Source organism: Typopeltis vanoorti, chromosome 21 (genome assembly GCF_054136105.1).
Source record: "Typopeltis vanoorti isolate ZY-2024b chromosome 21, IOZ_Tvanoo_1.0, whole genome shotgun sequence".
Lineage (NCBI taxonomy): Eukaryota > Metazoa > Arthropoda > Arachnida > Uropygi > Thelyphonidae > Typopeltis > Typopeltis vanoorti.
In genome coordinates this window covers 50,875,104-50,888,635 of record NC_143569.1, presented here as the reverse complement: position 1 = coordinate 50,888,635, position 13,532 = coordinate 50,875,104, and the positions used below count along the sequence as shown (strand labels likewise).

Genomic DNA, 13,532 nt, shown 5'->3' with positions numbered 1-13,532 from the left:
GTGAGTATATTTCATTGTAACTATTTTGTAATTATATTATTAAACTATGCTTGAAATTAGTAAGTTTTCAATAATATTAATAAATGATCTTAGCTTGTTTTTTTTGACTTTTTTCTTATAGGTTTCCCTACATTGAGTGTCAGGTCTAACATATCAAGCACTCCAATAACAACGACATCTACTTCACCTAGTGAGTACATTTCTTCTTAAATCTCTTATATAATATATTGTTCATGAGGCATGTGCATAATTTCTGTAACCCTAAAATAGAAAACACAAGAAAATTTGATTGATCTTTGCATCATTATGGACTAAAGAACTTTTTTTTAAGGCTCCTCCACTCCAAACATCATGCCTCCTTCGTCAAAGACTCTAACAACAACTACAACCACCTCACCTAGTATGTATATTTCATTGTAAATATGTTGTACAAGTATTAATTGTAACACTGATAATTTCTTCAATCCTGAAATAGAATATGATTAAAATTTGAATAACATTTTAAAAATTATTTTTAATGCAAAATGGAAAAAAAAATATATATTTATCAGGCTTTAATGCCTGATGGAAGTAAAACATTACTGTCTATGTTCATCTAGAGTTTCTTTTAAAATTATCTTTTAACACTGTTTTCTGAAATATTTCCATTACTTTAATTTTCTTATTTATTTCTGGTAGATAGGATATTATTAAGAATCTCTTCTATTATTCTTTTTCCATCCTTCTCTCAGGAGGATGGAAAAAGAATACAAAAAAGTTCTTACTAAATCGCTAGGCAGAAAGGAATTATTTTATGCTATCCACTGTATTATTTGGCATTTTAGCAGGGGTGCGCCAGCCATATGTGCAATTTACACAGGCACCAGGATAGTAAAGGCGCCAAAGATTTGGTATGATATTTTAAATAAAGTGAATTTTGTCAGCAAAATACTGCAGTCTTCATCTATGAATCTCCAACTTGCTTTGGATGCATTGAATGATCTAAATCAATTTTTAAATGATTATAGGTCTGATGAAACTTTCAAAGAAATTATCATCATCATCAAATTACTGACATGTACTCTCAAGGGGTGTTCAGGATATGATAGTACTACATGAAAAATTTACATCATTACTAACTTCCTATCTACAATTTTCCTCCAAATCAGTCTGTTACTTATCAAGATTCCAACATTATCAGATCTTATATTTCTATCGTCTAAGGCACTTTGTACTGTATCAATCCACCTATATCTTGGTCTTCCTCTTGGTCTTTTTCCTGCCACCCTGGCAGAGAACACTTGATTTACTAATCTTTCCTCACCCATTCTGTTTAAGTGACCATACCACCTGAGATTAGCTCTGCTGACACATTCCTGGATGCTGACAATGTCAAGTTCTTTCCTAATATCCTTGTTTTTAATATGATATTGCCATTGATGCCATCTGTTCAAGCCTCTAATCTTTCTCAGGACTCTCATATCTGCAGTCTCTAGTCTTTGGTCAAGTGTTTTACTTCTGACCCAGCTCTGAGATCCATAAGTTAAAACTGGTTTGAACACTGTCTTGTATACAGCTAATTTAGTGTTCCGACTAATTTCTCTCTTATTCCATATGCATTTATTCAATTGACTTCCTAATACCAGCTTTGTTGATTCTGTTGTCTATTTCCATATTTAATTTACCATCTTCTAAAAATCGTGCCTAAGTAGCTGAAATGTTTTACTTGTTCCACAGGTTCCCCGTTCACAACACATTTGACATTTTCAACAATTCTGCCTATTTTCATTGGCTTTCTCTTTTTAATGCTGACCTTCATTACCTTGATGGACTCATGTTTCACTCAGGATTTCTCCATGAGTGCAGGTCACAAAGATGCCTCCAACGATCTCGATCCTCTCTCTTCCATGTTATACCTATAGATTTCACTAGTGGATCTTCCCATCTTGTAGGTGGTCTTCCTGGTTTTCTCATTATTCTTGGTTGCCAGTTGAGTATTCTATATGTCCATCTGTTATCCCTGAGTCTGACTATGTGACCTGCCCATCTCATCTTGCTTTCATATACTGCAGTTACCACATCTTTTATGCCTGATCGCTTTCTTAGTTCCGTGTTTCTAACATGTTCCATTCTGCTGATGTTACAAATCCTGCATTCTATTGCACACTGAGTTATTCTGAGAGTCTCTTCTTCTTTTCTTGTCGTGTTCCATGTTTCTGATCCATATGTGAGTGATGGTAGAATATCACTATTAAATAGTTTTGCCTTCGGAGGGATGTCAAGATTTGGATCAGTAAGTGTTTCTTTTAGTCTGTTGAATGATTGCCATGCAGCTTTCTTTCTTTTTGCTAGTTCTTCAGATAAATCGTTATTCATTTTTATTGTTTTTGTTCTAAGTACTTGTATGAGTCAACTTGTTCTATAGGGATGTTATCAATACATAGGTGACTGTCACTTGTGTAGATGTTTTTGATCCATTTTGTTTTTTCTAGATTCATTTCTAAGCCTATCTTACTGCTGTTTGTGTATACTTTTTCACCCATTTCTTCTAGGTCTTTTGGGTTGTGGGATATCAGTACTAGATCATCGGCAAACATAAGAATTTGTAACTTTTCACCATCTATGCTTATTCCTCCCTTTAGGTCTATTTTTTTCAGAATGTATTCTAAAGTACTGATAAATAGATTTGGGGAGATCACATCGCCTTGGCGGACCCCTCTCTTTATATCTATATTTATAGGTTGATCAAATAGGGTTATTTGTGTGGTCTGATTTTTGTTAATTTCTTTTATCATGTGGATATAAGTAGGATCCACATTTATTTCCAGTAAGGCACTGATGACTGCATTGTGTTCTATGGTATCAAATGCTTTTTTAAAATCAATAAAGAAGAAACATAGAGGGATTCGGATTTCTCTGCATTTTTCTGTTAGTTGTGAAATAACCTGGATATGATCTATTGTGGAGAAGCCTCTTCTGAATCCTGCCTGCTCTCTGTTGGAGTTATCTTCTAGAGTGTTTTGGATTCAGTATTACTCTGTTCATGATCTTATATATGTGAGAGAGTAGACAGATTGGACGATAATTTTTTATGCTTCCTTGTTCCCTTTTTTGAATAGAAGTATCGTTTTTGAGGTTTTCCATTCCTCTGGAATCTTTCTTTCTTTCTTTGAAGTACCACGTGAATCTGGCAGCCAAGGCTTTGAAAATAATTGGTCCACCTTGTTGGATTTCTTCAGCCTTAACATGATCAAGTCCTGAGGCTTTTCCTTGACTCATTTTCTTAAGGGCATGTTCTATTTCTTCTGGAAGTACATCTGGTATATTGCTTGGTTTTGGAATGATAGGTTCTGAAACTTGGCACTTAGTTGCATAGAGATCATTATAAAAATTCTGCACAATTTTTTCTATCCTTTTTCTATTAGTATGTTTTTCTCCATTTTGATCCTGTAAAGCAGATGGAATTGACTGTTTAAAATTTAAGTCTTTCTCTATTTTTTTCAGGCTGGTTTTTGCCTGCACTGCTTCTCTTAATTTTTGTATCCTGAAAGCTTTGTAGTCTTCTGGAATTCTTTTCCTTAGTAATTTACAGATAATTTTGTATTCTAGAAAATTTTCTTCAGATTTCTTCAGTTCTTTTCTCTTTTTCAGTAGTTCTAGAGTTTGAGGTGAGAGTCGTTCTCTTTTTTTTTGTTTCACAGGAATTTCTGATTTTTTCTTGCACTCGTTGAATTTATTAATAAAGTCATTGTAGTCATCATTTATGTAACAGTTTTTAATAGTCCATTCAGTCTCTTCTATGTACTTCCTGAACTTGTGGTAGTCTCTTTGTTTGGGTTGTCTTTTATGGTTTGATGTTGCCCTGATATGTTGTTCTTTTTTGTGGTCTATTCTTATAATGGCTCTGAGTCTGTGGTCAGAATCTATGTTGAAGTATGTTTCACCTATTGTACCAACATTTTGTACCAGTCTTTTACAGTCTGTTAAAATGTAGTCAATTTCATTTTTTGTGTCTCCATTCGGTGATTGCCAAGTCCATCTTCTTCCTAGGTGTTTGTTGAAAAAAGTGTTCATGATAAAGAGTTGTTCAGCTGCAGCAAATTCAGCTAATCTCTCTCCTCTTCTATTTCTTTCTCCTAGGCCATGTGGTCCTATAAACTTTTCATCTTCTTTTCCACATCCTATTTTGGCATTAAAGTCACCAGCAACGAATGTGTATGTTGACTTATAATTTAATGCCTGTTCAAGATTCATGTAAAAATTTTCTATTTCTTGATTATCAGCTACAGATGTTGGAGCATAGCAGGATATTAATTTTATTGTTATATTGCTCTCTATTCCAATTACAAGTACAGCTATTCTTTCAGATATGATGTTACAAGAAAGGATCGACTTGGTGAGCTTAGATTTAACAATGAAACCCACTCCGCCTTATTTGCCATTGTTTGAGGATGCTCTGAGGAGTATCTGTGAGCCATTGTACCATCTTGCTGTCAGTTCTTTCAATCTTTTTGTTTCATTCACTAGCAGGATATCCAAGTTGATATTAGTTAGTTCTTTGATTAATAAATCTATTCTGTAGTCTCTTGCCAAAGTTCGAGTATTGAGGGTACCGATTGCCATTTTCATAGATTTAAGAGGCGGCCTGTTTTCATCTGTGAGATTCTTAGCACCCCTGGCCACACTCGGTGCCTTACCGCCACTGTAGAAAGATGAGTGTGGGCCACGCAGGACTCGGGGCCGTTTCTGTTGTTGTGGCATCTTTGCTGTGGTTGCATTTACACTTCTCCTGACCAGAGTTCTGAAGTGTTTGCCAGAGCTCTGTTAGTGATGTTGGGTCCAGGTCTGATAGTGGTTAGGATTCCCAACACCCCAGGGTGCACCACGGGGAGGTAGAGTTATTTAAATTACAAGTCAGCAGTTGTTTGATGTAAAATCGAGTATAAGACAAGCTCACCATCTCCATTTCATCATCTATATGGATTTTAAGGAAAGTAGTATTATACCTGATATCAAAATTGGATACAGACCTTCATATCATATCTATTGCAACAGTTATTCAATTTAGTCAGGGAATCTTGCAAACTTGTAGCGGATTTATTTAGAAGTATAACATCGTCCACATAAAGCAAAGAGCTGATATTAACATCTCCAATCTGCTAAATCCCAAATTGCCAGCCCATCCTCATTCGTTCAGTACCCAGGTAGTATCCAGATACCCAACAGGGTGCACCACGAGAAGGTGAGGATTGGACATTAGGTCAGAATCCCTGGTCGGTTCTCTGCATTCCTTTAAAGGCTATGTGGAGGTCTCCTCTCAGTTATACAGCTTTGGCCCTTAAGCACCTCAAAGAAATTATAGAAAGCTCAAAATTAATTGCCACAAAATTTGATGCAGAACCTGTATTTTGTAGTAGTAGACCACTAAAGCGACATAAAAAGACAACACAATTTGATTACGAACATGAAAATGAAAATATAGTAGATCCTAAAATTTCATTTAAAGTAATTTTTTTCCCTTGCATAATAGATCAAACATTACAATCTTTGCAGGACACAGGAATTAAAGAGGCAGTGAAGGAAAAGAAGAAAGCATATCAAAAGTTCCTGGCAAATAAGTCAGCTTTTACTCTTACAGAATACAGAGACAAATGTAAGAAAGCTAAACAGTGTGTAAAACTTGCTAAACAAAAGTCATGGGAGGACTTTGGCAAGAATATAGAAAATAAATATCAAGAAGGTGGCAAAATATTCTGGAGGTTGTTGAAGAAGCTTAGGAATGGAGGAAAGAGTGCTGTAAAAGGAATTAGAGATGATAAAGGTGAAATGAAAACAGGAGAAAAAGATATCCTTGAAGTATGGAGTAATTACTTTGAAAAACTGCTAAATGAAACAAGCAGTGATGACAGCACAGTGATAAAAAACGCTGACCAGGCATGCAGTCAGGAATACATATCCATACTTGAAGTAGAAAAAGCCATCAAAGGCTTGAAATGTGGAAAGGCAGCAGGAGTAGATGATATTCGACCAGAAATGCTGAAGTATGGTGGTATAAGAGTCTTACAGTGGCTGCACTGCATAGTTCAGAAAGCCTGGACAGAGGGACGAATTCCCGATGATTGGAGTAGAGCTCTCATAGTACCCATATATAAAAAGGGAAATAAAACTGAATGTGAGAATTACAGAGGTATTTCCCTACTGAGTGTTCCTGGCAAGATCTATGCAAGTATACTTGAGAAACGGTTGAGAAGAATTGTGGAAGAAAAGCTTGGTGAAGAACAAGCTGGATTCAGGCCAAATAGAGGCTGTCAGGATCAGATCTTCACTTTACGACAAATAGTCGAGAAAGCATGGGAATATAAAAAAGATCTGTATTTAAGTTTTGTCGATTTGGAAAAGGCATATGACAAGGTGCCAAGAGAGAAGCTATTCAATACGCTGCAGTTATATGGTGTCAATGGGGCATTATATCAAGCAATACTTAGTCTTTATTTGAGTTGTAAATCAGCAGTTAGAATTGAAGGAAGTACAGGAAGATGGTTTAATGTTAAATCTGGTGTGAGACAAGGATGTACATTATCCCCTCTGTTATTCATTATCTATATGGATCACATTATGAAGGAATGTAGTATTAAACCTGATATCAAAATTGGAGATGTTAATGTCAGCTCTTTGCTTTATGCGGATGATGTTATACTTCTAAATAAATCCGCTACAAGTCTGCAAGATTCTCTGACTAAATTAATAGCTGTTGTAATAGATATGGTATGAAGGTCAGCAATAAAAAGACAAAGACAATGAAAATAGGCAGAATCATTGAAAATGTCAACTGTGTTGTGAATGGAGAACCTGTGGAACAAGTAAAACATTTCAGCTACTTAGGCACAATTTTTACTGAAGATGGTAAACTAAATATAGAAATAGACAGCAGAATCAGCAAAGCTGGTATGGTGGGAAGTCAATTGAATAAATTCATATGGAATAAGAAAGAAATTAGTCTGAACACTAAATTAGCTGTATACAAGACAGTGTTCAAACCAATTTTAACTTATGGATCTGAGAGCTGGGTCAGAAGTAAAACACTTGACCAAAGACTAGAGACCGCAGATATGAGAGTCCTAAGAAAGATTAGAGGCGTGAACAGATGGCATCAGTGGCAATATCATATTAAAAATGAGGATATTAGGAAAGAACTTGACATTGTCAGCATCCCGGAATGCGTTAGCAGAGCTAATCTCAGATGGTATGGTCACTTAAATAGAATGGGAGAGGAAAGATTAGCAAAACAAGTGTTTTCTGCCAGGTTGGCAGGAAAACGACCCAGAGGAAGACCAAGATATAGGTGGATTGATACGGTACAAAGTGCCTTAGACGATAGAAATATAAGATCTGATAATGTTGGAGTCTTGACAAGTAACAGACTGATTTGGAGGAAAATTGTAGATAGGAAGTTAGTAATGATGTAATTTTTTCATGCAGTACTGTCATATGCTGTACACCCCTTGAGGGTACATGGCAGGAATTTGATGATGATGATGATGATGATGAATATTTCAATCGATCAATCAAAAAATTTATTTGTAAGCTTATAATAGTACAATTCATTTTGGTTTTTGTATTTGTTAAGTACTACACAAAATAAAGAATATTTATTATCTTGTTGTAAAAAGTTATGACAAAAATTAACACAAAAGAATCATTCAGACATTGCCGTGGACGATTTATAGGAAGAAATTTTACACTATCAACCATTTATTTCTAATTTTAAAAACGATGTATATTCAAAAGACTCATAGTTTATCGTTTATCCAAGCTTTACAATTGCTCTTCGGATTCTTTTGTCATTACCGGTATCTGTAGCATCTGTGGAACGGTCCTTTTCTAAACTTAAAATTATTAAAAACTACTTTCGCTCCACAATGGTACAAGACAGACTTTCAAATCTTGCCATTATATCAATAGAGTCAGATATTTTGAATCAATTTGATATACATGATATTATTTGAGAATTTTCATTAATGAAAACTAGAAAAGTTCAATTCACTAAGTGATTTTTCTTTCTGTTTAAATATTTATTTAACTATTTCTTTACCCAATAATGTTTAATATGTTTCTATTTTATATACATGTAAGTTACTATTATTTATTTATTTTATTATTTATTATTTATTTACTTTATTTTTTTCCAAATTATTTTTGTTGTTTTTGTAATTTCTGTTTTTGTTCAATATACTTATAATTAATATATTTCGTATTTCATTTTTACTCACAGATATGTTTTTTTAAAGTGATTTTTTATTGGGGCAAGGGGTATAGAGGTGCCAACAAAAGTTTTGCACACAGGTGTCGGACACTACTGGCATCCCCTGCATTTTAGTATTCCTTTACATTTTTTTTTTTATTCAGTCTTTTCATGATTTTTTAATACTTCTGTGCATACATTTGTTTCAACCTCAGTTATACCAGTTATTTATTAAATTCACTAATATTTCACTGGTTTTCTAACCAGCATCATCAGAGTGCTATTATAACTGTGATAGACACACAGCACTAAACTACATAATTGAAGAAAACAATTTAAATAATTAATGTCCTTACATGGTGCCCTCAGTGGGATGGATAACTAAGTTAACTTAGAGAAGTCAGACTATCAGGTCTTAAAATGACATTCTTCCATATTGTTGATATACTTCCTTCCTTACTTATTCCTCTTCACTCCATTAGGAACGTAGGGCCTCAACCACAGATCTCCATCTGACACTGTTTTGTGCTTCTCTCTTTATCTGTGTCCAGATCTTTTCAATCTTTCTGAGATGTTCTTCTACTTCTCTCTGCCAGTTCATCTTTCGTCTGATTTTCTTCCTTGCAGATTCCACTCTAATGCTTGTTTGACTTTGTTCTTTTCTAGTGTTCTTAGTACATGTCCTATCCATCTACATTTTCTCTGATTGATGTCATACATTATTGGTTTTTGTTTAGTTTTTTGCCATAACTCTTTATTTGATATCTTTTTTCACCATTTTATTTCTATTAATTTTAACCTAGAATTCTTCTTAAACATTTATTTACAAAGCTTTGTAGTTTTTTTCTAATTGCTTTTGTTGTCGTCCATGTTTCTGATGCATAGAGTAGAATTGATTTGATATTCATATTAAATAAATTATATATTTAGTTTAATCCTTTATCCAAGTGTAAGCAAACAAAGTTTGTGACTGAAATATCTTCTGAAGGACTCGAGCAACTCGTGGCAAAGGTGGAATAAGTTCTCAACACTTTTCTTAGTATCCCATAATGCAAAGCACATCTCCTTGCAGACATGTATAATGCTATGCATTATGGGAAGGGTCAATACCCAGATCAGTTTCGACCTTTATTGATGTCTCTTCAGTGGGAGCCAGACCCAGAGGTGATACCAAGGTTGAAGCAATGCAGAACTCATATTTCCATATGCCAGTTGCCAAAAGGTGTCACACCTTATTATTAAATTACTCTGGATTAGAGAAAGATGTTGGAAGTTTTTTCCCCACTTGGTTATAATAAATTTAGTTTAATCCTTTATCCAAGCGTGAGCAAACAAAGTTTGCCCCTGAAAGTATCTTCAGGACTGGGGTACAACACTGGGCAACTCGTTGCAAAGGTGGAGCAAGCTAACATCACTTATATCTCAGTATCTCCCATAATGCAAAACACATTTCCTTGCGGATATGTATATAATGCTATGCATTAAGGGAACGGCCACTACCCAGACTAGTTTCGACCTTTATTGAGGTCTCTTCAGTGGGAGCCAGGCCCAAGTGGAGATACCAGGCAGAAGCATTAGCAAGGTCATCTCTACCTATAGGAGTTGCCAAACGGTGTGCCACCTTTTTATTAAATTACTCTGGATTTAGAGAAAGATGTTGAAAGTTTATTTTTCACTTGGTTAGACTATAATAAATTTAGTTTAATCCTTTATCCAAGTGTGAGCAAACAAAGTTTGTGCCTGAAAGTATCTTCAGGAATGTGGCAACTCGTGGCAACCTGCATATGGAAATATAAGTTCTGCATTACTTCAACCTTGGTATCACCTCTGGGTGTGGCTTCCACTGAAGAGACCTCGATAAAGGTCGAAACTGGTCTAGGTAGTGACCCCTCCCCTAATATGCATAGCATTATACTTGTCTGCAAGGAGATGTGCTTTGCATTATGGGATACTAAGGAAAGTGATGAGAACTTAGTCCACCTTTGCCACAAGCTTCCCCAGTCCTGAAGATACTTTAGGCACAAACTTTGTTTGCTTACACTTGGATAAAGGATTGAACTAAATATTTATGGCTATTTTGCCTGCATTTGTTTAGGAGTGCCCCTTTTTTTAATGTAATTGGCTTTTTACTCAAGAATTACTTTTTACTCAAAAAAAAAAAAAAAAAAAAAAAAACCCAGATTTTTTCAAATTAATTCTCCCACATTTCCTAAGCCCCCCCCCCCCCCCCCACCCCCACTCCCCTATCACCACCATAACAGCAGAAGTATGCACACTGCAGAAAGAAGACAGGCAACAACATCCAAGAAAAGGTATGTGAGAATTTTCTTCTATTATGCTACATATATTTCTCTCTAAAATAAATCTGCAATGCCCTAGGAATTCTTGAGTAAAAAGCCAATGACATTAAAAAAAAAAGGACACTCCTAAACAAAAGCAGGCAAAATAGCCGTAAAAATAATAGTTTTTAAGAGGAGAAAAATTGAAGAAAGAAAAGATATTTTTTCTTAATATCTTTTCGTTCTTCAATTTTGAGTTTTGTGTGTGAAGATATCCATTCTTTGTCTTTTCTTTTATGCACTCATAGTATTTTTTCTGTGGCTCCATGGTAAATGTTTTTAATACCTGTCCATATTTCTTCTATGCTTCTGAATTCTTCACATTCATTCTGTTTGGTCTGAATAAGAAATTCATACCTATTTTTAACCTCGACTTCATATTTTCTTTTAGTTTCCATATTATTTAGTTCGTTTATGTTATACATTCTATTTTTGCCTATTACTTTCTTTGTGTTCATTAATGGTATTTTAATTTCTCATGTTACTAAAACATGGTCTGTATAAGCATCTGCTCCTCTCATTGATCGCATATTCAAAAGAGATCCTCTCCATTTTTTTTGTATCATTATATGGTCAATTTGGGTTGTACATTTTACCATGGTGTTCTCCATGTTAATTTATGTATATTTTTATGCTTAAAGATGGATCCTCCTGTTATTAATTCATTTGCCATGCAGAAATCCAGTAACATCTCTTCATTTTCATTTATATTTCCTATGCCTTCTTTTCCCATTATAATTTCTCTACCTGTATGATCATTTCCTATTTTAGCATTTAGATCTCTCATTACTATAATTATATCTCTAGAATTTGTGTCATCTGTTGTTTTTGGTAATATATCATAAAATTCATATTTTTCTTTTTCATCTGCATTATTAGTTCGTGCATATATATTTATAATTGTCACTTATAGAATCTTGAGTTAAATCTTGCTCTTATGCATCTTTCTCCCATTGTATCATTGCAGCTCTTGAGTTACTAGATAGCATTATTGCCACTCCTTAGGCATGTGTACTATCCTCATCTTTGTTTCCAGCATATATTATTGTTTCTCCTGACTTCAGCTGAATCAATCCTTGTCCATTCCATCTTGTCTCACTTATTCCCAATACTTCAGGTTTGTCGTCTTTCATTTCTTTGGCTATATTGGCTGCTTTTTAATGTTTCATACATAGTCCTCACATTCCAACATCTAATTCGTATTGTTTTTGGCTCCAAATAGTTTATCTCTCTCTCTTGGTTTTTGTGTCTTGCCCAAATTTTCTGTTTTATTCCTCAATTCCCATTTCTCCATGACAATTTTTGCTAGGGAGATGTCATTCTCAATAGTTTGTCTTCATTTAATATTACATTTTGGTCAGATATGTTTGTGGTTTCCATAGCAAAGCCCCTTTTTACAAGGATGGGTTGTTAGCCCTTCACTCACCTGCTATTTACCTGTGGAACCAGCATCATGTGGCATAGCCCCATCATGGCTGGCTTTCTTTGATAAATTAATGCAACCATAATTGTTGAGGTTAGGAGAGTGTTTCATAGCTGATGCTGATTCTAAAAATAGTCTCTCAGACCTATAATGACTTCTATGTAATAAAGATGTTTTCCTCCATCTGATCCTATGTGAAGGAGTATCCAGAATGTCATGGTCTGCCAATCCCAACTTGCCATGTGGATGAATACAGATGTAATTTTTGTGTTCTTCAAAGCATATGTTAACTGCTCTACCAGTCTTTCCAAACTGCAAGCACAAGGAACTTGATACACTCTGGGATGTTCAAGAGGATGCAGTTGATTTTTAGGAGAATGTATTAAAGGTAACTACATGAATGAAAGGTTTGAAAATGTCATGAAGATAATATTTGCAGAGAACTTTGGCTATTTTTTCTGATATACCTTTAACATAAGGATAGGAATGGTTTTGCTGTGATCTTGTGTGTTGGAAGGATAGGGGATGTATGCAATATTTTATCTATTTTATATGGGCTGTAGCTGCCCCATAAAGGGTGCCTCGTAAGGACATTAGTTCTCTTACAATTTAAATTGTTTCCCACAATTGCATAGTTTAGTGCTTTGTGCCTATCATAGTTATAATTGTGCTCTGATGATGCTGGTTAAAAAACCAGCAAAATATTAGCAAGTTTAATAAATAAGTAGTATATCTGCTATTTAGTGATATCAGATTATTTTACATTTTTTATTAAATTTTCAGCAACAGTTGATTTTAAATAAATTAAAAGGAAAGGATAATTTTTAGTTTTATCATGTAGGTAATTATTTTCTAAATGTATAACGAAAATGCATTATTTCTTGTAATAAGAAATTTCTTTAAATAATGTTACATATTATAAGAAAAATCTTTGTATAGTTATGGCCTGTCAAAAACTATTTAATTGCAATATTTATTTGTGAAAGGACTCACCTTTAATTTTAGTTTTTATTTCTGTTAAACCTTGAGAGAAAAAATATTGATATGTTCGTGCCATTAAAGAACTTTAGTCTTGTTTACAATGAGTGACTTTCATCTCATTGCCTTATTGATTAGTGCATCATGCAGTAGTAGTATGCTTTGTTTATAGTTCCAAAGAGAAATTTGAATTAGTGTGAGAGAAGATTAGAAGTTGCAGTGATTAGAACAGAGAAGACGTTCTGAAAAGTTGGAAATTTTAGGGAAGAAATATAGTTTAAAAGAATTCTTAAGCCAAAAAAGTCTGGAAGGAGCATTATGAGGAAAACAAACAGTTATCCCAAAATTAATGAATGAATTTCTTTCAAATTAAGCTGAGTTGTAGTCTAGATAAAATTGATCTGTAGTTTCTCCTGAAGCAAACAGCACAGTTATTTTTGATATGTTATGCAACAAATGTGTTCTAGTTAAATGCTGTGAACCTAAAAGTGGTGAACATTTTTTATTCAAGGATAAGGAAAAAATTCCACAAGGAAAAAGGAACTAAAAAAATTATCTTTGTATTTCAAGG

At 34.3% G+C, this 13,532-nt stretch overlaps 1 protein-coding gene across 3 annotated transcripts in view; it reads left to right on the top strand.

The window, feature by feature from the left end:
- The window catches only part of Top3alpha (topoisomerase 3-alpha), a 496,301-nt gene that overhangs the window by 352,787 nt on the left and 129,982 nt on the right, over window positions 1-13,532 (top strand). For 2 of the 3 annotated variants that reach the window (XM_090411715.1, XM_090411713.1), the window contains exons 23-24: window positions 122-190; window positions 332-400. In XM_090411715.1, coding sequence (XP_090267841.1) covers window positions 122-190; window positions 332-400 — 138 coding nt within the window. The remainder of the gene's footprint in view (window positions 1-121; window positions 191-331; window positions 401-13,532) is intronic. The other variant, XM_090411714.1, reaches the window with a different exon arrangement.